This window comes from Lissotriton vulgaris, chromosome 3_1, assembly GCF_964263255.1.
Source record: "Lissotriton vulgaris chromosome 3_1, aLisVul1.2, whole genome shotgun sequence".
NCBI classification, from domain to species: domain Eukaryota; kingdom Metazoa; phylum Chordata; class Amphibia; order Caudata; family Salamandridae; genus Lissotriton; species Lissotriton vulgaris.
The window spans coordinates 1,367,724,825-1,367,751,824 of record NC_141689.1 but is presented as its reverse complement, the minus strand read 5'-3'; the positions used below and the strand labels follow the sequence as shown (position 1 = coordinate 1,367,751,824).

General features: G+C 42.3%; 1 protein-coding gene across 2 annotated transcripts in view; it reads right to left on the bottom strand.

The window, feature by feature from the left end:
- Positions 1 to 611: 611 nt before the first annotated feature.
- The window catches only part of THAP1 (THAP domain containing 1), a 52,882-nt gene continuing 26,493 nt past the window's right edge, over positions 612 to 27,000 (bottom strand). For both annotated transcript variants that reach the window (XM_086961837.1, XM_086961836.1), the window contains exons 2-3: positions 26,666 to 26,861; positions 612 to 1,540 (exon numbers count right to left, since the gene is read on the bottom strand). In XM_086961837.1, coding sequence (XP_086817963.1) covers positions 1,172 to 1,540; positions 26,666 to 26,861 — 565 coding nt within the window. In that variant the 3' untranslated portion in view covers positions 612 to 1,171. The remainder of the gene's footprint in view (positions 1,541 to 26,665; positions 26,862 to 27,000) is intronic.

The window sequence follows — 27,000 nt, the reverse complement described above, 5'->3', positions numbered from 1 at the left end:
TGTCTGATGTCTGCCTGTAGGATTTAAAAAGGTACAACATCAACTTCTAGTGTTCGCAAATCAATTTAGATCAGCCGCCCTTCTTGCAGTCTTAAGGTGTTACACAGAGGCACAGCTTTTGTGTTCAAAAACCCGCACTCTGGAGAAATCCCAAGATCAGAAACCGGTTATTTAATATTGAAACATCTATTAAAAAGGTAGGCATCTTCCCAGCCTACGTTGCCTTTACAATCTTATTGCTGCTATAATGCTTATCTTAGAGCACCATTTATGGTGACAGAACACTCAAAAAGCCATATATCATTACATATAATTAGATAACAGTATCTCATTTTAACATTACATTTCTTATGAAAGGCACAATTGTAAATTACCATTTGACATGTATCTGAGCAGTAAACCGTCAGTTTTGTACGGACCATTAAACCAGACTCAATTGTAAGCAAATTACTCTACATCTAATGTTCAGGATAGAATTTCATGACATCTTGAATTGTACAGTCCTCATACAAAAAGCAAATATATATAGATAAAAAGAGGATCTAAGTAGAATGATTCTTCAAATCTTTAATAGCATGGACTTCTTTTTTAAACACCGATTAGACAGCAGGTTAGTGTGTTCTTTTAATATTTAATGTACTTTACAGGTGACTCCTTACTTAAAAAAAATAACCAAATCCTGCTGACACACAGACACATGTGGGTAAGAAATTTGATTGGACATCCACACAGTGGGAGATTTTTGGTCGAGACCCAGTACATCAGACGCTGACCACTCCACCTTCTCATCATGTTCTACAGGTCTTATGAATCACTTGTAAACGTGCCCTAGGTAAGATGTCCTCCAGCCACTTGCTAGTCACATAAGAAACAATACTGCTAAGAAACATATTTCCTTGTCCAATCACAAAGAACGCTGTTGCAAGGATAAAACTTGTTTACCATTTGTGGGACAGTGACTTGTCGTATTGTTCTCATTTAAAACAACAACAATTATGGACATCCTCACTCAAAACAAGACTACAGTAGAGTTTTAGGCAATATTTCTACATAGCTTCAACAATAGTTTTCTAGGCATGGAGTACAACCATGTACTTATTCAAATTAGACACCCAAAGAGTCTAAAGAAGCCACTCACACAATCATTTTTTTCTCAGTCTTGTATGTCTTCTTATGCAGGTTCTTCCACGTCATAGCAGTTAGGCAGAATTAGAAAACTTCCCATTGGGTACGGGCCCTTTTCCGTGTGAGTCTTAATATCTCGCAGTTTTTCTAATTGCCGTTCCTGACGTCTGCATTTCTGCTGAGCGAGCTTGAGCTTTTTCTTGAGTTTGTCCACTTGCTCTTCTAGCTGCTGAATTCTTTTCCTCTGATGCACTGTATCCTCTACAGTGTAGTTGTGGTCACAGGAAATTGCAAGGTGGTCAGGAGCATTTGTTGGAGACATCAATAACGTTATAGAAGCATTCACCATGGGATCAGGGGGCAATGGTGGAGGCGGTGGAGGATGTAGTTCTTTTTGCTCTATATGGTCTTCATTCTGGAAGAGACCAACAAATTTGTACTATCACTTAACTTCGGGTCAACCGGCGTTTACAAGCATTTGAAATTCGTATTCATATGACAAATGTTAGAGTCATGCTCAGGTTTAACATACTGGATTGGTGTTTGACCAGAGCTTTTTCTGAATTTTGAGCATCTCTTCTGATCAAAGCTCGAATATGAGGGAATAGTAAAGTGGAGTGCCATAGAGTTTGAGGTACGTAGATGGTAACGTGCACAGTGGAGTTGCGTACAGTGGAAGCTTGTAAAATGGGGAGGCAAAGAATGGAATGGCGTAGAGTGGAATAGAGTACAGTGGAGTAAACTGGCATGGTGTATGGATGTATGTGAAATTTAGCAGCAATGTAGATTATGGTGTGCAGAGTAAGGCAAAACAGAAAATGCACTGCCTTGCATTTCTCCAGATTTACCGATCAGTGCAGGGCCATGCATTGTGGCCTTGAGTTGTTTTGTAAATCTGACTTAAGTATTGCATTGGCCATGCAACACCATAAGTGATGCAAGGGTACCACAATCCAATAAAACAGCTAGACCTTAGATATATGTTGGAACATGGTATATCGTGGTAACTTTGCAGTGTACCCGGGTACATGGCTATAACAAGCCAGTATATCATTGTGCAATAGCAGTATTTAAGAAAATGAAAAAAGCAGCCATATTCTTTTTCCTACACTTTGATTGTGTTCAGTATTATGGACATAGATATAGGTAAGCAGTAGGTCTCTATCTATTATCGCTTTAATAAAATGCTAATAGGTAGGGAAATACATTTATTTTTTATGTATGTTTAACGCTGTGTACCAACATTTTGAAACATTCTGCGAAAGTACCTCAGTGACAGATATGACTACGCTAAAATGCTGTATAACTTAACAAAATACTTACTCTACTTAACTATAGAACACAAAAAGCATTATCTGTGCACTATAATGTTTAATCCTGTTAAAGTTCATGTAAATATGTTTTCATGCTACATCAAATACAATTGTCTATGGGAAATACATTGGTGGAAAATGTGTTTTGGGATCCCCTTAGAGCTTCGCCTCAAAAAAATTCTATAATCTCAAAATGCAGAAAATCTGGAAAGTTTTGTGATCATTCGTCAAATAGGTGGAAAGTTATGAGGGAGCGAAAATCCAAGGAATTCCCATCCATGAAAATAATAACTATAACTGCAGAATGGCATTCCGATTTCTTTCTTTTTATTTATTGCATTTGTTCTGAATTTGCTTATTAGGCTACATAATCATTTGATCATATAGGTGTCTTTTAGTTGTTCATGTAGTAATTCTTAAATTTTACATATGCAGTCTTGTTTATTTTTAGGGATTCCTTGCTACATTTAGTAGGATTGTGCTATCTATGAAGCCCAAAGAGAATCATTACTGTTTTGAAAGCAGACATTTTTATTTTTTTACCCAAGCGCCCAATAATCATGTCCTCCAAATAGTATTCTGTCTAGCTCATTGCTATGTCACTTTTTCATTTGCTGTACAGGGGTACATAAGAAAGATTAGCTTTGTTTGGCTTGTTCTGCACAGTTTTATTTTGGGAGCCAGAGAGTTTGCAAAGAAAAAGTATGTAGATAAAGATGTATTTTTTTTTTTTTTTAAATAAATAAAAAAAAAGATAAAGATGTAGTATATTTATTATGTATCTGTTTAAAGGTTTTCATCAGCAAGTGACCTACAATGGGTCTTTCAGATGTTCATGGAATAAATAAGAAACTTTACATATGCAGTCTAGTTTATTTTCTGGGCTTCCTTTCTACTTTTAGTAGTGTTCTGCTACGCAGATATCTCTATGTTGTTAACCCTTATAACTTCATAACCACTTCATAACATCGCTTACAATAGCAAAAGGAATAATCTATATAGTCTAAGGTACATTGATGTGAAATTCATTACAATCCGTTCAGCCATTTGCCTCTATGTGAAATACCAAAGTGTATGTAAAATGCATTGGAGTGCAAGTGTGTTGTGGGACCCCCATTTTCTGTTTGCAAGCCCTAGACCAAAGCCACCACACTTTCAATCCTTTACTAATGTAACAGATGCAATAAGACAGCAAACTTTTGGGAAGATTTTTCAAACAAGTTAAGACAATTAAAAAGAGAAGCATCCTTATAGGATATCATGGCAACTGTAAACATGGCAGGATTGTCTTGTGGTGTGCAAAAGATCTAAACACTGTCACAAACAAAAAGTAAAAAAAATAAAAACTGGCAAAAGTTAGTAACAATAAAAACAAGCACTGGCAAAATCCAACACCATCAATATTCAGTTAAATAAAGACCACATAAGTACATCATATGAAAAAAAAACAAAGTTAAAAAGTGCATTTCACCATAAATACACATCTTCAATATTGAAATACTATAAAAGGATTTAATTTAAAAAGGCCTTTGCTGGTCGCATGTTTTCTTCTACTTCTGAGCACTCACCCAAACACTTTCCACATTAAAGCAAATATTGGGGGACTGTAACCTTTGAAGGTGAATCGGGGCTAGGATTACCTGCCAATAACCCTTCCGTCTGAGCAACAGTAAAAAATAACATTGTCTTAGGGTCTGGTAATGATCACAAAAAATTATAAGGTGGACTGTATCTTGGACCGAGAAGATATCACATTACCACGGCCCTTGGTCTTCAACCTTAAGCTGCCCGGTGAATTCTGCTAAAAGCCGGTGCAAAAGAATCAATTTAAAACGAGTTAAAAGAAAGCGGTGATAAGTTGATTTAACCGTGGTTAAGTAGGTTCCATAGACTGGCAAAGTCAATAGGTTTCACCTTTGAGACTTATTAACTTAGCGCTTTTTGATAATGCTAAATCAGCAAAAATAAATTTAAAAAGGCAAAATTACATGGTGGCTGTTGGCGGCACACATGCACGGACCTACTCAATGTACAGAAACAATTTTCTTTTGTTTTTATTGACTTAATGGACTATGTTTTATTGAATTTCAAAAAGAATTGTTGCAGTGGAGCACCTGGCAGCAATTGATAACTGCTGGCCCTCCCAAACATTTTTTTAAAACCCTGCAGGGGAAGGGGAGTAAGGTAGGAGTGGATGGTAGGGTGCAACAGGGACTGATGAGGGGTACAAAAAAAGATGAGGTTGGGGGAGAAGAGAAACAGCAGCCTACAAAGGAGAGGAGAAACAAACCACATGGGTGGAGAAGTAGCACACAACAGAGGAGTAACACAAAAGAGAGAGCAATATGAGGAGTGAGGAAGAAACACATGAGAAGCAGCAGCACAAAACAGAGTAGTGCAGGGAGAATTACACAAGGGAGAGAGCAAGAAAACACATGCGCTCTCAGTTGTTGAACAACACACTTAAGGGTGGCAAAAGTATAATGTAATTCAAGGAGGACATTTTAGTTTTGGAAGAATGAAAAAAAATTGATGCAAGACTAAAGATAGTATTAGAAATATTGCAAAAAAAGATGAATTGACAGTAGAAGTTGCCAACTGTAAATCTGTAGTCTAGCTCCAACGTATCACACTTAGGGCAAAGGAAGCTTATAATCGAAGGATAAACTTGTTTAAGCAATTAAATAAGACTCCTGTTTATGGATTAAGGATGATATTAGACCATTTGCCAGCCTCGCAGAATCTCAGGACAAGTATGTCATTTAATTTACAGAAAAATAATTCTCAAGATCAATTTGATGAAAAATAATAACACATTGAATTGGGATGCCAACTGACAAGTGCTTCTGAAGACCTTTGTTTGCGCCTCACATTCCCTTTATAAGGGGTTGGTACAGAAACAAAAATTATAATAACTACAGATGGCAGTTTGATGGGCATTAGCTAAGCAATGTCTCAAGTGGAGATAAAAGAAATATAAAAAATATAACAAAATCATTGATTTTGCCTTTTGATCATTTACTCATTCGCTCCTTCATAGGCCCATTCATTCTTGCACTTCATGGGACCATCTATGTCTGTTTTAGGAAGCGGGTTCTGTATATACTATACCAAAGTAAGGTATAGTGTGCACAGAGCCCAATGGATCCCTAAAGGGTTAAGTAGATAATACTTAAAGCTCCATTTGTGGTATTGTGGTCAAGCAGGTAGGCTAATCAGAGGGCTGTGTTAAGCATTTATTGTACACACTCAGACAAGCAATGATAGCACACACCCAAAGATTGAATCCTAGACCAATTGTTTTGTATAAAAAGTTATTATTTGATTATTATTTGTTCTAGAACTAAGGAGTATTCAGTTGCAGGTAAATAACAGTTTTCAAAGTAGTTATACTTTTCAAAATCCAATCTGAACTGTTTTGCAAGGCAGTAGAAATACTTTACAACTTTGGAAATTCGTTGGTGTTGTCCATCAGAGACAGTAGCAATTAGCATTTGAAAAAGACAGTTGTATGCAATAGATAGAATGCAATGCAATCTTAAGGAAGGAAAACAGGGTTATGCATCAGGGGGTAAGTACCCGACTTACTCGTTCAGTCTTTGAAGATTTAGGCCAGCATAGGGCAGGGTTCAGTTTAAGGTAGGTGCTGCACACCCAGTAGTGCTGGGGTGGCTGGGTGCAGAGGTCACTGGGTCCAATGTTAGTCAATGGAGACTGAGAGCACCTGCAGAGGTGCAGTATTCAGTATCTACGCCGCAGCTTACGATACCGGCAATAATATTTACTCTTGTGGTCAGCAGAGAGAAATGGAGATGAATAGGATTAAGTAGACTGCTAACATCAATACCGTTGCAGTCATCCGCAAAATACTGTAGTTCAAAGGGAGGTCTCTGAGGGGGCACAATTCCAGCTGCAGCCCTTAGAGAACCCTATAGTCACAAGGCCTTTGGTGTCAGTGGTACTACTTACAAGGGACTTACACGTGAGCCAGAGGTGTGCTAATTGTGGAAACAACAGTACAGTTTTGGGAAACAACACAGACACTAGGAACCTGATTGGCAGGGACCAAGTGCACACTCAGTCAAAGTGCATCAGCTATCAGAAAAAAAGTGGGGGTAACTATGAAAAAAGGGCACTTTCCTACATCTATGGACTCTTGCTTTACACGGATAACTGGATCAAGTACAACAAACACAAAAGAAGTCTAAAATAGCCAGATTAACTGAGAGTATTCATTTCCTAGGTATACTGAAGCATGTTCTGTATCAGGCCACTGACACTTTGTAGTGATGTAATGGACTAGATAGAGTGTTGGCGTAAGATTGTTCTACATTCTGTATGGAATGTGGGGTTGGCGCTACGTGGCAGTTGCTGCCTGGTGCTGTTGTAAGAAACTGGAACAACATCACGCTGTCGCGTAAACAAATTGTATACCTGTGATTATTGGGGAGACCCACACAACAATTTGACAATGATTGAAGCAGACATTACAGCCACCAATCCTCGATCCTGTTTGGACGTAGTTGCTGGGAAATCAACAATGTGGCAAAGCAGCAGTTTTACTAGCGCGTTGAACAAACAGAAGTGGCACGTGTGAGGTTATAGGGGAGCGAACAAGAAACACAAAGGTATGTGACTGGTAAAGGGCTAAAAGGCGAGATTGCTTAACTTGCAAAGGCACAGCGAGTACATGATGGGCTTGTCACACCTTAAGTATCCACAGACCCCACATATTCTACCAACAGTAAAACAGGCAACAAGTGTATGTGCAAATACATACGTAGGATTAAAGCAATCTTCTTTTTTTTTAAAAAAAGGGTTTTAATGCATATGGGTGACAGTTTAAAACCAGCTTTTTGTATGTGCACAACAATACCTTGTATGTTCAGAGGACTTGTGCATTAACTCAAGGCAGAAAGAATCTTGAAGAGTCACAGCAAGCAAGAAAGCAGTGTGAACTGCTCAGTGTGCTGATGAGTTCTACCGCATTATGGTCTGCGTGCCACATCCAGCTACATCAGCGCGTTGGCATTAAACAACAAAGGGAGCTGGAGCAGAGTAATGACGTTATTGGAAGCCAAAACCGAACCCAATTCGGAAAGGAGAAATAACAGTGACGCGCTCACTATTAGGGGTCAAGTGTGTCACATATAGCAATTCATTTTTTTAAACCATCAGTGACAAGCCCACTTGATGTAACAAGTGGGCCATCAACACTGTCGAATGTAGAGCAAAGGCTCACAGTGATACGCACACTTTAGAAAGCAACCTAAGCAGAGAATTGTATTGCAAATACAGGTTTTGATTTTCAGTGGGTGACATTCAAGTGTGTCAAATACAGTGCCAAAGGGGTACTACACATAGTGACACACCATTGGCGTAACAAAAGTTTAAGGGACAATGTACATGGAGGGTCCCCCGCTCCGGATTTTATCCGGAGCGCTCAGACCCGAGTACTCTGCTGAGGGGGCTCCTGCAGCTTTGGGTCCCCCCCACACTGCGGGGGATGTGGGGGTCGCCCCTGTGACACACAGTGTTGAAAGGTATTCCAGATGACAAAATATGAAAAAAGTTGCCTGTTAAATTTAGAGTGAGCTCATCGACGCGTACATTTAGTGCTCAGATATTTTTTTTTATTATTTTGCCATTTTTTTGGCTGCACATATTTTGTAGGGAAACTGACAGACAGCATGTAAAACCTAAATGCACCCCCACCATTTCTACAAATGCCTGGTGAATCCCCATTCAAATGGAAAACTTGGTACAGAGCATTTACTAAGTATTTAGGTGCTATTGGGCGCAACAGGTGGTATCCTGGATGGAGAAGGTTTGTGGTAGAGAACAAGTTTGGCTTTGAAGGCCAGGCTATTTTTGAACACTTACCTGATATACAAGAAACAGACGTTGATGAAGAAGAATTGGATGAATATCAACAGGTAGTAATTGTGGATAAGCAGTTCAATACTCAACCAAGTCTAATAGTAAATAGACATTATTTCAGAGGCAAGCAGCGCCAGGAGGAGTTAAGTGATACTTACGTTGCAGAGTAATGTATATTAGCTGACGACTGTGAATTCAATGAATTCCTTAACAACTTATCAAAGATCAGATTGTGGTCAGGTGTTAGGACAAAAAGGTACAGGAAAAATTATTGAAACTAAAGAACCCATAGCTGATGGAGACCATTAACATTGTGAAAAGCATAAACATATCATACAAAGAGTCAAGAGTTACTCACTACAGAAAATGCAGGTGTACATGTGGTTGCAGAGAGCTTGAACAAAATTCAGAATGCATTTCCAAATTGATTTCCAGAAAAGGAAGCAGGAAACAAGAGACAAGTAGTTTTTCAAACAAAAAATATTTGCTTTAGATGTGACTACCCTAGTCAAATGCCCAGTGGCCGATCGCGTCCTGCAAGAAATGTTACATGCACATTTTATGAAAGTATGTTACAGCAAAAAAAAATACAGTCAACGTTATTACTGATGGAAGGCAAAATAAGGATGACAACGAGTGGGTTAAAGTGGTGGAAAAAACAGGAGATTTAGTTCTTGTGGTAGCCGAGGACAAAGAACAATAAGTGTGGGTCTATACACTGTATAATGGGTTGATGGTAAAATCTGAATTTGCTGGTGGACTCTGGGGCTAAAATGACAATACTTACTAAAGAGCTTTATGTAAAAACCTGGGGTAAGAAGGAACTTTGTCTCCCAGATAGATGTCCAGTATCCTATGAAGGTTAAATGGTAGCTATGAAGGAGTATTTTGAGACTACCTTACAATTCAAGGGAAAGCCATCACTGGAAAGGTATGCATAACTAAGAAAGGATTGAATATATTAGGAAAATACCATCAAAGGTTGTTCAGGATGACACTCATACATGGGTGAAAAGTACAAGTATCATTAGTAAGTGAGGAAAATCAGAGAGATGACCAGTAGCATTTACAGTATGATGATCAAACAGTAAATAGCAAGTGATGTGATAAAATTAAGGGGGTTTCAATAGAGGATTAGGAAAAACCAGGGGTTTCAAATACAAAATCTGGGCACATAATAGAGTGATTCCTGTAACAAACAAGATGTGAAATGTCCCTTTCCACATTAGGGAAGAGCTGGCTGAGATACTGAAGAAAATATGGAGGGTGTAATAGAACCAGTAGTCTTCGTTGTGTCTGTCTCCACTGGTTATTGCTAAAAAAATAAAAAAAAATAAAAAAAGGGTGGGGATTACGAGCGTCGATTTGAGAAATAGGGTCATTTTGGTGGATTTGCATACATGGCCATGCACAGGTTCAAAGGTCTTCAGTAAAATGGATTTATCATCTGCGTACCACCAGGCAGTATTAGAACCATCATACAGATATTTGACTGCTTTTGTATCAGCTGTGGGTACATTCCAGTTCAAAAGAATGCCATTTGGGCTGGCTTCAGCTACATCAGTTTTTCAGTGCATAATGGAATCAGTTTTGGAAGGTGTCAGAGGTGTTACGTTTTAGGACGATATTTTGGTTGCAGGGAAAAATGAACAAGAACATGAAGAAACATTACAAAGGGTTTTAAAGAGACTTGTCCAGGCAGGAATAGTGGCAAACATCAAACAAGCATCGAATATTTAGGGTATGTCATATCAGAGGGGCTTGACCCATTCCTGACAGTAAAGAACAAGTGTCCTCTTTTCTTGGTGTACGTGAATTTCACGCTACGTTTATAAAAGATTTTGAGGTAGATGGAAAATGTAATACATATATCAAAGTAAAACAAAATGTTGAATAGAATGAGAGGTGTAAAGCAGATTTTGAAACACCTATGGCAGAGATAGCTTCTTCAAGGGTGCTGACTCCTTTTAACCCAGACTGTCAGTATTTAATTACTCTGGATGCTAGAAATAGCTGGAAGCCTTTTGCAGTACACCAAGCAGAGGGAAAGGACAATTAGTTTCGCATCCAGAGTGTTACGTGACAATGACAAAACAAATTCTGTGATAGAAAAGGAACTGTTGGCACGTTGCTGGGCAGTTGAAATGTTTTAGGTGTTTGATATTGGGAAGAAAGTTTACCATGTTGACTGACCATAAACCTCTAGTGAACATTGCATGTGGTGTTGTTATTAAAGATCACATATTCAGAAGGGCAAGATCAAGTTCAAAACTGTTACAATACTATTGTGAAATCAAGCATATTCCAGGAGGAAAAAAACATAAGAATGGATTATCGGTCACGTTCATCGCAATCAGTTGACAACGTGAGTGCATGTGGTGTGAACAAAGAGGATGAGGAATGACTTATAGCTGCAATTGAGGTGTGTGAGGAGAATGGCTTTGATGAAAATTAACGGTTTAATGCACAGAAGAAGATGAAGAGTTGAACTTGGTTCAGAAATACATCAGGGAAGGCTGGTCCAAAGAGAACTCTCTTCCTCCTGTATAGCAGTGTTATGTGAAAGTGGCAGCTGAGTTGACTCTAGAGAAGGGAAGCATTGTGATGAGGGGAGCTAAATGTGTAAGAAAATGTATTAGAGCTGGACATGAAGGACATCTAGGGGAAAAAATTACAAGAAGGAAAATACGATCAACATTTTGGTGGCCTGGCAAGGATTCAGAAATAACTCAGGCGGTTAGGGAGTGCATTATATGTTAGACTAGCAATAAGTCGCTCAAAACTGAAACCACCATTGCTGTGTGTAGCATTGCCAGATGAACTGTGGTCAAATTTGGCCATAAATGTTACTGGTTCATTTAGAGCACTACTGCATTATTAAAGATAGGCATTAGTTGCTGTGGATGATTACAGCAAGCGGTAGGAGGTGTAATTTAATTTACCTTTTCTCCAGAAAATTCTCTCAGAGAAGGTTTACCAAAAGAGTTAGTATCAGATAATTGGGTTCGTTTATTTCAAAGGAAATAACAGATTTTCCTACAAAATGTTGCATTGTGCAAAAAGGTCGCTTTATATCATCCACAAGCCAACGGTTAGTTGAAAAAATGAACCATACATTGGTGGAGTGCATACAGTGTTCTCATATCTCACTAGTCCTAACAGTGTAACGGACAAGACCCCATTTAAAGTGTTGAGTTTGGTAACCAGCATGAAAGCTGTGTCCACTTTGGTTGAAGGAGTGCAAAGCTTGTTCAGTACATGAAATTCTTATGGATAGAGAAATCCGTCCAAAGGTGAAGGTTTCACAACAGAAAATGAAACCGTATTTTGATGATAAACAAGGTGTCAAAACAGCTTAACGTCAAATTCAGGTGTGTAATTGGGTGCGCATTCAAGAGCCAAGTAAAGTCCAAAAGGGATCACCTACATTCCGAAAACCGGCCATGATTTAGGCTGCTAAGGGTAATGCCGTCAGGATAAAAGGGAATAAATGGTGAAATTTAGGCAGGGTGGTAAAGGTACGTGTGTAAGATGAAGATGTGTCAGAGGAAGATTTTCGAAACATATCACAAGGAAAACAAACCAAAAATATTCTAGTACCACAAAACTTGTGTTACTAGCTCTATGATTTACGCGCTCAGTGGGGCCACTGATGTTTACTACTAAACCCATAATTGCACGCTATGTGCGGTCGTGGAAATTTTTAAGTCCATGCACCACGGGGGTAAACAGACAGATGGTAATAGGTCTATTTGCTTAAATACCTGCATTACACTGGTTAAGTGCAGAACCTAAAATATGGCAGACCTGTTGGCTTTGCCGATGTGTATTTTATAAGGTGCTACCAATGGTACCACAGTCTTACAGATTTGTTAAGCTGAGAAAAGAAGGTGTGTGCATTAATAACTGTATCCAAATAGGGGCCATTCCCCCTAGTCAGGGTAAGGGGGATTACACTTCTAAAATAACCTCTGCTTGGCACAAGCCTTCTGGCTTATCTCAGAGAATGTGTAAAGCATTTGCACATAACACATAGCAGTAGAGTGAAAACACTACAAAAAGGACACCTCACCAGTTTTAGAAATTTTTTAAATATTGATCAGTGTAAAACCAGACCAAAATGATAAACATCCAACCTACTGTAATCAAAATCTGAATTTTGTGAGGAAAAACCAAAAATAGTGTTAATTAATGTTGACAGCTCCGTACGGAGCTATTACATTGTTGTGAACAACCAATCCAACAGTTCAGGCCTGCCACGGACAAGCTATGGTGTGGGGACAACCCGCAACCAGTACCTTGGAAATGCAAAGTGTCATGGCGTTATCGTCTGAGTCAGTCCTGGAGGTCAGTGCAGGAGTTGTTAGGTCCTTGAAGTCACATGCATTGCAGATCCACCTCCGTGAGGTTAAAGTTAGGAGCACTGGTGTTAGCAGGCATCGGCCTGTGGTGTGCAGCAGTGAGGTGTTTGGTGCCCTCAGGTTGCGGGGCAGCAGTGGCTCTGTGACAGCATACAGCCAAGTCATTGAGACCAGGGCTGTGGTGCAAAGTGGGACGGTGCTCGTTGTGGTGATAGCAGCTCACGGTGCAAGCAGTGGCATCATCGTTGCTGAAGCGCTGTAGTCGGTAGATGATCTGGAGTCAATGGCGCCGGCATCAGTGGGCTAAGGCTGTGATGTGGGACAGGGCAGTGCATTGTGTAACTTTCAAGTGGTGTCCTCAGGACACAGTGCAGGCAGGGGCATCGATTTTTGCGTGGAGTGACATAGGCAGGGATACCAGGGCAGAGATGTGAAGTGAAGTGGTGCGAATTGCAGTGCCCTCAGGTGACTGTGTAAGCAGCTCCTCCGTGGAGTCATTAGATGGAGTGAGAGCGGGGTTGTAGTGTGAAGCACAAGTAACTACTTGTGTAACGATATTTCTGTAAGAGACATTAGTTAGTGATAGATTCCTTACCTTAGAATATCCCCGGGCGTTAGACTGGGTACGGAAAGTTTTTCGTCAGCAGTACCCCTGCACGTTGGAAGGTGGCGTTGTGCGGATCCGCGTCCGTCGCTGGCATCGTAAGCGCGGAGATGACGTCACGGAGACTACTTAGGAGCCTCCCATGCACGCTGACGTCAGTTCTGTGCACAACTTTCCGCGCCAGGAACGCAGAGCCATGCAAGAAATGGACCAATGGTGCCATGAAACTAGGGCCCTGAAAGGAATGACCTTAACCCTAGAAATCAGTTCACAGAACGGGGAGGATGGGTGAGGCGGTAAGGAATCTATCACTAAGTAATGTCTCGTACAGATATATCGTTACACAAGTAGTAACTTGCGCATCTGAAAGAGACACGTTAGTGATAGATTCCTTACCTTAGAATAGACATCCTAGCAATACCGACCCCCGGTGGTGGGTCTGCGAATAGGATTACATCAGAAAGTCATGGAGAACAGAACAGCCAAAGAAGCCGTCTCTCCGGACTTGACTGTCAAGGCAGTAATGTGCAGCGAAGCCCATGCAGCTGCCTGACAAATGTCCTGCAAGGGAACGCCGTGTCCCAAGGCAGTAGTAGCTGCTGTTACCCGGGTAGAATGGGCATGCAGCCCCACAGGAGGCTCCTTCTTGGCCAACGAGTAACATGCCTTTATGCACAGGACGACCCACCGAGAGATGGTTCGTTTGTGCACGGCCCGACCTTTTTTGGCGCTCACGTAGCCAACAAAGAGTTGGTCATCCATCCGGAACTGTTGTGTGCGCTTCAGATAGAACGAGAGTGCACGTTTTGGGTCCAGATGGTGGAGCCGCTCTTCCTCTTTTGAAGGATGCTGAGGCGGAAAGAAGGCGGGCAAATTGATGGTCTGCCTGATGTGGAAGTGCGTGACAACCTTTGGCAATAAAGAAGGACGGGTCCTTAAAACCACCTAGTCCGGATGAACAGAAAGGAAAGGAGGTTTGGAAGAAAGAGCCTGGAGCTCACCCAATCTTCTGGCAGAGGTGATAGCTACCAGTGGGGGAGGTGATGTTGAATCCTGCCGCCCACTGGTGTGGGGTGCACCCCAAAGCTCGGACTAGGAAGGCTTTGAGACGGTTGCTGCAGGAGCGGAGGTGGAATGACCCGCACGCTGGCCCCCTGTGCCGCCACAGTGGCACCACGCCCACGGCTGCGCTGAGTTCGGTTCTGCGCAGGCTTCTGACTGAACGAGCGGGCAGGAAGACGTGGCCGGGGTTGTGGTGGAGAGACCCAAGGACTTGGCCGTAGCCCGAGAGTCCTTGAAACATTCCAGTGCACTGTCTGCCTTATCGCCAAACAGGTGAGTACCATCAAAAGGCATGTGCATGAGGGAACTCTGGACATCCCCCAAAAACCCAGTGGACCGTAGCCAGGCATGGCGACGCAGGGCCACTGTTGTGGAGATCGCTCTCCCTAAAGAGTCCGCAGAGTCCAGGCCACACCGAATGGCGAACTTCGCGGCATCCTTTCCCTTCGCAACAGCCTGGGAAAATACAGCCCAAACCTCTTCCGGACACTGGGGCAGGGTCTGCGCCACAGTGCCCCACACAGCATGAGAGTAGAGGCCTAAAAGGCATGGGGTGTTGGCTCACCGCAGTCCCAAGCTGGCAGAGGAAAATAACCTCTTGCCAAACTGCTCCAGCTTTTTCGATTCCTTATCCGGAGGGGCGGTAGGGAATGCACTTTGGGAAGTGGAAGCCTAAATGACCAGGCTCTCCGAAGTCGGATGATTTGTCAGAAAGGCCGGGTCACGAGGTGCCGGGCGATGAAGCCTGGCCAAGATCTTATCCACAGGAACCCCTGTGGCTGGCCTAGACGAGGTACCCATCAAAACATCTGTCAAGACCCCATTAAACGGGAGCTAAGGTTCCATAGAACTTGCTGCCGGCTGAAGCACCTCAGTAAGGAGGTTGGTCTTGTGAGTGACAGTAAGCAGATCAAGGTCAAGGGCCTCAGCTGCTCTACGGAGCACCATAGTATATGTGGCACCCACTCATTTTCAAACTTGCACTGCCGTGCAAGAGGGTCTTCCGACACCTCCCAGTCATCCCTCTCCCCCACAGCCTGTGGTACAGGCGGCGGGGGAGGCCCAGGGGAAAAGAAGTGCTCCAACGGCACCGGGAACGGCGCGGTCCGCCTCCATGTAGTAATTAGGGCCCAAAGCCGGAGCAAAATTGCCTGGAAATTCGGGCAAGGGCGGAGGTGGAACGAACGGAACCCATGACTGCATCGGGAACGGAGCCACCAGTTGAGGACCCTGAGGCCGCAGCCACTGGCAGTGGACCTTGCGACGCCGGGGCTGGCGGCGAAAGCAGCGCCGTAGCCGGTGGCAAGCAAGGGCCCTCATAAGGTACAACGTGGCTCGAAGGTGCGCCGTCGGGAGCCCTAGGCCTGAAAAGGCGGTCCATGGAGGCAAGAAACTCTTGCACCTGGGCCGGAGTCGCAGACTGACCCGGATAAGGTGGGTAGGCCGCGGGACTCCTAGGGTCTAACTGAGCCGCGGGGGTAAACCCCTGGCCCCCTCATCCGAAAACCGACGGGGGGATGTCGGAGAGTGAACACGCTTCTTCGACTTTTTCTTGTGACGTCCCTTACCCGATTCCAAGGGTGAAGACTTAGACCCGAGGAGCGATGTTGATAGGTCCGTGGACGGTCCCTCGAGCGACCCATGGACCTCGAACGGCGCGGAGATGACTGCCTGGCTTCCAGTAGCTTTCGGGACCGCTCCCGCAAAGCCTTCAGAGCCATTGCCAGACAGTCGGAGCATGACCGGGAGTCATGGCCGTGCTCCCAACAGTAGAGACAGACGCCATGGGGGTCGGCCGCCTATATCGTACGGCAACAGGCCCCACAGGATTTAAACCCAGGCACCCCTACGTGGCACCAGAAGTCAAGGATTCAAAAGAAGTAGAGACAAAAGTCTCAAAAAAGTTAGTCAAAAAGTGTCTAGGGTACGTGCTCTAACCAGATCTGTGCTTGCTGGCACGGAAAAAGAAAGAACTGACTTCAGCGTGCATAGGTGGCGCCTAAGTAGTCTCTGTGACGTCATCTCAGCACTTACGATGCCAGCGACGGACGCGGAGCCGCACAACACCACCTACCAACGAGTAGGGGTACTGCTGACGAAAAACTTTCCGGATCCAGTATGACGCCTGGGGATATTCTAAGGTAAGGAATCTATCACTTACGTGTCTCTTTCAGATACGGAGTGTGGCTTTTGGTGTTGCCTTTACGTCACAAAGCTGGCAGCGGTGTCCTTGACAGCATCATGGTGTTTTTTTATTCTGTTGCAGCACAAAACACACAGTTCTCAGTGCTGTTGGTAGATGAACCAGAATTCTTTGAGTTTCTGAGACTTCTTGAACAGGGGTCAAGCTATACCTCAAGCCCTTGGGGAAACTCAGGCGAAAGCTGCAGAAAGTTCAGTTCAGTCCTTTCACTGCCCAAGACAGAAGCAGCAACTGCAGGCGAACCGAACAAAGCAAAACACAGCAAAGGGGCAGTACTCCTCCTGGCAACTCTTCCAGCTCTTCTTCTTGGCAGGTCCTTAGTGCAAAATAGTTCAAATGTTCTGGGGTCAGGGGGCCCAATATTTCAACTACTTTTCCATTTGAAGTTAGTTTTAAGCAGCAAAATTCACTAATCTCAGTAAAAAAGGCTGTTCTGTCCTCCCTGGGCCAGCTGCAATACAGGAGTTAGAGACCACAGACACAACCTATCAAGGTGCTAGTGAAAACTCCTACCAGCCCTCTAAATGCAGAAAGTTCTATCCAGCCAGGCTACGAGTCACCCAGGAAAGGCAGGAAACACCTCAAATCACCCCCCACCCCCCTTTGTGGCTGTCTAAAGTGAATGCACATCCCCAGCTCCTGTCACTCCAAAATCAGACAGTGAATAAACAAACAGGCAGAGGCATACAGGATGGTTAAACGAGAAAATGCCCACTTTCTAAAAATGGCATTTTTAAACACGCAATTTAAAAATCACCATTACTAAAAGAAGTGGTATTAAATTCTGAGCTCATGGAGCTTAAAGTACATCCCTCTATCTTTTCCCCATTAGAAGTTACACTTGTAAAATGTTACAAGGTAGCTCCAATGATCACCTATGAGAAAGACAGGCTTTCAATAGTGAACGAAATACAGAGCAATTCACTATCAGGACATGTAAAACACATTACTGCATGTCCTACCTTTCACATCCACTGCACCCTGCCCATGGAGCAAACTTGGGCCTACGTTAGGGGTGACTTACTTGTAGGACAAGGGAAGATTAGGGTCCGGCAAGTGGGTGCCTTTGCCAGGTCAACATGGCAGTTAAAGATGCGTGCAGGCACTGCAGAGGCAGGTCTGAGACACCTCTGAAAAGCAATTGTGTGGTTGGAACAACCAGTGCAGCAGGCCTACTAGTAGCAGTTGATTTGTAGATCCTGGGCACACCTGTAATCATTACTAGGGACACAATTACAGCGTCTGCACTTTAGCACTGATTAGCAGCGGTAGAGTGTCCACACCACTAAAAGCAACGAAAAATGTGTCAAAAATTGGAGGTCAAAAAGCAAGAACGCCTGGGGATAAAACAGCTTAAAATACCAGGTCTAACAAGTCTTTAAAAACAAGAATCCTCTTGCTTCTCTTTAAGCAGCTCAGCATAAAGCTGTGTCAAAAATAATGTTGTTCCAGAAACCACTGTTAAAAAGTGTTGGTGGGAGTAAAAGACAGGAGTCAGCCCCAGATCACAAATCAGTTTGGTACTCTTTCCAAATCGGTTCTTCATCATCCTCTGGCCTATAACAGGGATCCTCTGCAGCATTGTGCTATTTTATCAGAGCCAAAGGTGTTGGGTCTTTGTTATTGTGAATGTCTTCTTTATGTACCAGCTGTGTGGAAAGAGCAAGAAGTTCAGATATGGTAGTGCTATTTTATTCAGTGGCCTATTATGGCCCAGCTTCCTTGTAATATGGTAGGGTTTAACAGTTTCTTCAGACCCACAACATTTTTTAAACTGAATCTCTTAGTAATTATTTGGGATTTGCCTGCAGTTGGCCGTTTTTATCAGTATATGAAGATTTGCACAGACTTCAATGCACTACCCTTACATAGAGCGTCTTGCTTTCCTTAACTCCTACTGAAAACGAAATTATCCTGGTATCAAATGACCAATCCCAGTCAGACAAAATTGGCTCATCACTCTCCAGTACAGGAACACCTTAAAATGTGCCTAAGTAGGATGACAAAGCAATATTAAGATGGTGTATTAAAAAAGCCCTGTGGAAGGTAAGGAATTGCTTAACACATTAGGACTAAATGTGCTTATTCAGAAGAGCAGAATTGTAAAAGCTGGGTAACTGAATTCACTATAATGTATTCTGCCAACCTGTGAAACAACATAACACTGCATGTATGTATGTATGCACGTATGCTTATGTTAGTTCTATAGCTTGAACCTAGTCAAAAGGCAGCCGAGCACTGTACAAGGATAAAGGCAAACAGTCAGTAAAACAGGAAGCAGAGTTGTGGAGGATGAATGCATCATCTTTTAGTATTCTTTTAAGACTTGAGTCATCAACTCTTTCCTAAACTGGAGCACCGTTGATGTGGTCCAGATTGATACAGGGATGTTGTTCCGGATCTTGGGTCCTTTGATGAAAAGGGTCTGTTGTCTCATTTTTTCTTTTTTACACTTCTTCGGCTGCAGTCTGATGGTGTCCTAGCTGCTGTGTGCCCTGAACCACCAGAGATGGTAAGCTTGTCTGCAAGATAGGCATGGGTGCTGGTCATGATGGCTTCATAAATGATGTAGCAGCTTGTGAGGAGGGTGCAGATTTGCAAGGGGAGCCAATGGATTTCCATCAGGAAGGGGGAATTGCGATCATATTTCATCAGGCCCTAGATGAAAAGTGCTCCAGCGTGTCGGATAATCCTAAGGAGTACCAATGTGGAGTCTGGCAGGCCATGGAATAGGGCAATTACATTCAATCAAGCTTTATTTGGTATATAATATACAACCATAAAAGCATTCTAATAATAAAAAAGCTTCATTATTAGTCACTGTAATTTTCAAAACAATTCAATACATAATAATATTCCATTTATGGTTTTCTGTACTTATTACTAATCCATTATTAGTCACAGTAATATATAGAAAATGATAATGTACACCTATTAAAACATTTCAATGCATAATAATACTCAGGCTAAAAGAGTATGAAATACATCTCTACCTTAAAAAGCAATAGTTATATAAACTTGGACTCAGAGTCACAATACAAAGTGCAGTGTTTGATAATACTTCATCATAATTAAGTAGACAAGACTATAAAGGGGTAGAGCGCATAGGTACAATACAATGGCTGATTTCTAACAGGAATATATAGAGCCTTAACTAATATTAAGAAGCCTACTTGCTTTCATAGGTAATAGGGCCATTACCATCACCCAGATGCAAAAGTACAAGGGCTTGAACAGCCGTTCTGAAGTCAATTTTTTGAAGAAACAGTTTGAATTTCTTTAGAAGCGAAAGCTGCTTCAATGTTTTGTGTTGGCAAAGTGTTCTTTGAGAGGATGATGTCCAGGGCGATTTAGATTTAACAAAAGTTGAGGTTTGATGCCCTCAATGGTTATGTCATTGCGCCAGGTTTGTACTGTATCTTGTTTGTTGTTCTTGGTAAATAATCTGAATTTGATCTTGGTTCGGTTGAGCTTCAGGTAGGCACTGGACATCCAAGGTTGGTTTATATGCTAGCAGTATTTGAGGCATTGGAGGTCTGACTCAATGGAGACTTTCAATTAGAGTTGTGTATCATCAAAACAGTAGTGAATCATATAAACCAATGGGAAATGGGGGTATAAAGAACCACAATCAGAACAAAAAAACACAAACACCATCAAATATGTTCTGTTGCATTATCTTGTATTCTCAACAGTCTTAAAGAATCATTCTACACTTGAAACTTGTTGTGGTATACATCATTATATTAATTCAAAAATCATTACTGAACAAAGGCATCACCAAAATGTTTTAAAACATACATTAATGTTGCAGTGATACAGTATTATCAAGTGATAAAAGAAAAACACATGATTATATTTCCTGATGCCCTGAAGAAGCAGCAGTACGACTGCGAAACACGTTTTGACCATTGCAGGATTGACTTCCCATGTATATTACTAGAATGTATGACATTTCTACGAGTGCTATTACCACGCGGTAGGTTACAACGCGGACGTTACATCGTCTGCGTTGTTACCACGCAAGTCGTTTCTACTACTTGCACTAGATTGCGCGCTGGACTTAGCAATAGTATAAATTACTATTCCTACTCCAGTTAGCGCAACAGCAGGGAATGTGTTGGATTCAAAATCCAACACATTGCCTGGTGTTGCGCACCATCTATCGCAAGTCGTTGAAATGCCATGGGTGGCAACAACGCGGACGATGTAACGTCCGCGTTGGAACCTATCCTCGTGGTATTACCAGCGGTGTAAACGATGTTTCCCATATTACTACTAGCAATTGGCAGATCTCCTGTCTAAAAAATATGAATGTAATTTGAAATATTATTCTCTGGATCTACATGCAAATTTTGATGGTTTCTAAACAATTATGGTGATGACTTTGTTCAGTGATGATTTTCGAATTACTATAAATTATCTATACTCCCACATTCCCATCGGTTTATTTTGTAACTTGTGGGTCAGTAGGATAACTGGCATTGTAGGTGAATGCACAGGGCCATTGTCCTTGGATTATCCACAATATAATGCATATTGGTGCATGATGAAGCTTTCGTCTGCGAGTAGAGTACCAAGCGATTCCTTGTAAAGGTTGAAGATGACGGGAGACAGCATGAAACCCTGGGAGATACTACACACTAAAGATATTTTGTGACCTAGAGGTACCCATGTGAACAAACTGGTGTCAGTTGTAAAGGTAGGAGGAAAAACAGTACAGAACACTGCTGGTGAATCCCATTGGCGCCTCAATGGTGCATATGTGAGTGGTTAGTTGAGTGTTTCCAATGCAGCTGTGACACCCAGCAATTTCAGGAGACAGGGGTCATCGTCTGTGGTCAAGAGGGTATTATCTATGACGTGTAAGGTGGTGGTCTCTGAGCTGCAGTGTGCTCTGAAACCAGATCGGTATTCATGAAGGAAAATAACAGGTGGCACTGCAATCACATATATACTATAAACGATTGGACTAAATCAAAACAAACCTAAAAAAATATATACTTGTTTTATGAGAAAGGTGTGAGGAAACTCACAGATTACAAAATGAGGAGTCAAGCCTTTGGGGTCTGCAAATTTAGCAAAATGAAGTGACATATCGTGTGACTCAGGCTCAAAGAAAACCGGCAGTAGGACCAAGCACTCCGACGGTGCCCCGCGAGCTCGACTCTGACCCGCGGCCCATCACCGACATTGTTCGAACGGCGGCGACGGCCATTGAGCATCCCGTCCATATTCTTCCTTAATTGGAAATTGCAGCAACATTGAACGCTCGGCTCCATGCCGTAATCGGCACAACAAGGAAGCCGCAAATCTCTTTTACTTCTCAATAAATAATCAGGGATTCAGCCTTGCGATCTAAGGAATAAGTACCTGGTTGCCCCACTGCCACAAGCCCCGGCGTCGCCATCAGTACTCTGCTTAAGGAATCGTTAGGACCACTTTGCCTAAGCCAAGCTCACCATCCGTTACCTCGTGTTAAGAGGCGCTCCTAATTCAGGCAAATCTAATTACATAAGTCCTGAAGATGATGCCCTTTATTAACTGAGCGAGGGATCGAAACGTCGACACCCATGAGTGGTCATACATGAAAATAATTTATATTTGTTGTTGTATGTACGACTCCAGGCGATACTGTCAATATTCCTTACCTATAACAGTACCCTGCCTGCTCTTTTCTTTTGCCTGAAAACACCCCTTTCACCCTTTCCTATTTCCTCCTTCCTTCCCAGTACAGCACAGGATTGTGTCTTGTTACTGCTGTAGAAATGTATTATAATCATTTACCTTTTATTTGTTGATAAATAAATTCCTTGCCCGGCTGGACAAGGAAGTTAAACATATAGTAGCCTATTGTGTTCTATATAGTATTTGCTCTATCTTCAAAAAAGCTGAGAACCTTTGTGCTAAAAAATTCAAAGAAAAATTGGTAACATCTGGGAGACTCACTAGAGCAGATTGTCTTCCCACGACGGTCTGCTAAACAGAGAACTTTACGATGTGAAGACCCGACTGGTATGCAACAATATGCATGTTTACAATTCATAGGGCAAACCTAGACTATTTATTTCACAGTGAAAAGGTTCTTTGTCAGCCTACCAGTTCTGAAATTCTGGTTGATTATTTAGAGTTGTCGATCCACTTCAGGCTAAATGCAATAGAAAATAAGTTGCTTTTAAAAAAAAAAAAAAGTAACTTAGGATGTGACTCCACATTGTCATATGTCCGGAACAGGAATAATTAACTGTTTCAAGAAGGGCTGTGATGGGAAAAGTGGTTAGCGGTAGCCCATTTAAACACAACCTAAAGTGACAGCTCCTCTCAAAATAAGAATCTCATTGAAACTTTATTGCTAACCCTAAGTTCCTGATAACAGATTTTCTCAATGACTGCCCTTTTTCAAACAGCTCATCGTTCCTGTTCCAGACATGGGATGGGGAGCTCGTTCCAGAACAGTTTTGCATAGCTTAGAAGGAGGGGACTACTCGTTTCCTCATTTCCCTAAGCATACCCATCGCTGGCACACAGCTACCTCCAAGGGTAGAAAGCCTGTGCCATCTTGGATTCCACCTATAATAGTGCATTCATGCCAGTTCGCAGGAAAACACACAGGATGTGATGCAAAAGTGGGTAGGGTTGCCCTTAGGAACTTTTTCCAAATTTGTTAGAGAGTGTTCAGGAGTGACCCCCACTGACCAGCCATTGAACTGTACTAAAATGCGCATCATCACCAGACCCTGAGAACACTCTCTGGACCTATAGCAGACGAGAAGGACTACACCTGATAGTTGAGACTTGTGATGAGACCTGAAGGGCTGGACCTGCTCCCCTTGTAACCAGGACAAAGAAGGTTACCAGGGGTCAAGTGGCTCAACTCCTGCATGGCTACAGGGACACAACAAGCTGCAAGAGTCCTTTGTCTTTAAGTGCCCACCTGAGCTGTGGTTACTTGACCTTGGTTGGACCCTGCTAGTGCCCTCGCTGAGAGTTAGTTCTGACCCTTAAGTACTGTCCCTGAGATTCTGGGACCCTTGGCAGTGTCCAGAAGGCCTTCTCCAGCACCCTCTGGAAAGGTGGGACTTTAAAACATTTTGGACTTCCAGACCTCCGGAGGACTGGGACCAACCACCCATGCCAATCTGCCCAATGTGCAACCTCACTGGGCAAGACAACCAAGTTGGTCCTGCATGAAGGTTTTTGCTGCCTGAATTTACAGTTCAGCTGACCCTCACTGCAAGACTATCAGACTTCGGTGCCATTGTTCCAGATACAGCCTGCTGCCTTGCCGGACGATAGGAATCCAAGCTCCAAAAAACAGACTAAGTCCAATAGTAGAAATCTTGACCGGGCAAAGGAGCAGAAGTATCCGACTGACACGAGGATTTCTCTGGATGTAAAATATGAACTTTTGCTGTGCCGAGCTTTTCCTGCTGTAACCAACAGCTGCAGGTGTCCTCGTCCAATGGCAATCCGGCTTTGAAAGGACTTTCTTGGATATAGCCTGCAACATTGCCCTTGCTGGAAGATCTCGACTTCAATTTTAGGAACTAAGTCATAAGGTTACAAGGATGAACATGCTTGCTGTGTGCTCCATTGTGATCGGTCTGAAATAGCACCTAGATCCTGGTCACATGCCATCAGTATCTCCTATTAGCGCTTTACTTTTTCTTGGCGCTTTTTAGGTCTTGCCTGAGCCAGCCCGGCCCTTGTGGTTGTAGGCCCATACGTGTAATGATATTTTTTGCACAATAAAGTTTTTCACAAAAAAAATAGAATGCATTTTCTCCTTTTATGCCTCATGGCACAGGAGTAGTGTGGCCTACAGCTTTGAGCAGCAACACATTCGAGTTATGCTGGCATATAACATCCAGTGTATTATTGAAAATAAGCTCAATTAAAGCCAAAACCAGTGCCTGGAATTTCTTCCAACATAGCATAGCTTTAATTGAGGAAATATATCCAGTAGATTTTACTCGAACATCAAAGTATCGCAGCGTAAGGAACTAATTTCAGTGGTCTGGGAATAGGCCAGATTTTCCACGTATTTTCATCTCCTCAGTTACCTAATGTAGCTTTAAAACAATGTGTTTTTCGTTGCTTCTAAATATTAACTTATGGACACTTGGTTACATTTTTTTAAATGCCTAACAAACAAGCATTGACATAGCCAATAGGTCTCGCCTTTGGGTCCTTATGAGTGCTAAGCCATGCAACATTTGATGTTGTTACACCAAGGATATTGTGGTGCATTACTAAATACTTATAAGGTCCCAAAAGCGAGACCTATTGGCTATGCCAATGCTTGTTCCTTTTAATCTTTAAAACTTCTTGTGTATGGTTACCCTAATTGATTTTTGTCTTTTTGGTGTCATTTTGTTTATTACATTTTATCCTATTTTTTATAAATTGGAGAAATGTATTGTGATGTGTTTTTGACTTTAACTATTCTTAACTTCTAAATGCTTTACACATTTTTTCTCAGTTAAACCTGTCTATGTGCTGTAGCTCTCATGGGTTGAGCTCAAGTTTAAATTATTGTGACCTTTGCCTGGACCCAATACGTTAGTGGCTTAATTGCTCATGGTGTACTACCATCCACCCCTATTAATAATTCACTTTCTTACAGAGATGCTAGCCTAATTTGTTATAGGGTTGTATATTTCTGTACAGTGTATTAATGGCTCTGGGCAACACAGTTCAATTGAAATAGATAGTTTCTCATTTTCATACATTATTGATGATACCTAGGTAGTTTTGTCCAATGGAGTCAGCTGGTCTAGAAGGTTTACATAATGAGAGTTAACCTCTCCCCTGCCCCCTGGGGGGGGGGGGGGGGTGAACATCACTGTGACATGGGGATCTTGGTGCTGGTATCAGGTGCCAAATATAGTCTTTCAACGCTCTCTATGTCATCTTGACTGTGTAGACCAGACTTTTGGGTGAGCTCTTCAGTCCATTTTAGGTGACCGGTTATGTTGGAAAAGCACAACCTCTTATGGAGGCTGCGCACAGAGGACTTCCCCAAATGGGCCGTGGGTAGCAAGAGAACCTGCACTAGCATTCTGCCATAACCCGCAATACAGCTCTGGTCTCTCACTGCACAACACTCCAGATGTACCTGAACATCTGTGTTTGCACCTGTCGAAGTGAGATGCCCACCAAGGGAGAGTGAGATCTTAAAAACAAACTGCATAAACACTAAAGCAGATTAAGAATGCGTAAGTGGAAAGGAAGATGAGCAGTGAACTCTGCAGAATAGTTAACCATGGTGGATGAGGACCCCATCTCAAAGGGAGTGTTAGAGGACTACCAGCCCAAAGGTGCCGTACAGCAGTTTATAATTAAACATAAAATTACTGGGGAAAAGTTTGCTTGCAGAAACAGAAGATAGCTCCTATTACTACGACTCCTAGATGACTGCCAAGCGATTGTCCATACATAAATCTGTGTGATTATATGGTTAGTATTGCACTGTGCAGCAGACTAGAGAACTTTTCTTTTTTAGAAGACGACGTATTAGCTGGACATTGGCATAGTATAAGTTTTTTTTATATTCTGCTGCATTCTGATTCTGTAGCCCCACTCCACCTCCCTGAATAAACCTTGGGCTACTCGGCTTCTCTATCCTGAGAGTTAAGTGCTTAACTGGAGGACTTGGTAATCAGTTATCAATCTTATAGTAGGCCAGGCCCAAAGGCAGCAGAGGCAAACTATTCCAATTGTCAAAATTGGAACCTAGTAGCCCAACTTCATGTGGTTTCGAACCAGTTACAACAATATGATTGAGGGATGCATTGGCCACAGACTAGAAGTTACTTAACTGCTGCAATTCAGTCTTGGAGGTTTACATATCTGAAGCCCATGACTGTTTAAGCAATATAGGACTGCGCTGTTCACAGTTTTCCACTTTCTTCATCGCAACCATTTAAAAAAAGATGCAACAAAAACCTTCATAAGGGTATTAGGACCGTTAAGATTAATGACCCCAAACTCTATAACAACATAAAAAGTATCCGCTTGCATATCGTCTGACAAAGAGGCGATTTCTTATTGTAGAAAATGATTCTCTAGTTGTTTCCAAACAGAACGATAAATATATTAAAATGGTAACTATTACCTTGTTTTTGTTCGCAGAAAAAGAGAATATTGTAGGGACAGCATTGTCATTCAGCAGCTTGTTGTTACACTCTCTTTTAAAACAGTCGGGTGTGAAATGCTCTGAACAAATGCTACTGTACTTGGTTGGTTTAAAGTTGTTTCTCCTTACTGCAGCTTCCCATTTCTCGCAAATCTCTGGTCGGGTAAGAGGGAACCTGTGCAAAAAAACAGCTTTAGTTTTGTGAAAAAGACATTGATTTACAACATTCATCACATGCTGAATATCTGTTAAGATGATTTGACAATAACGACTAGGTTTGTATGCTCTTTTGAGCTGTCACTGGTATCAGTGGC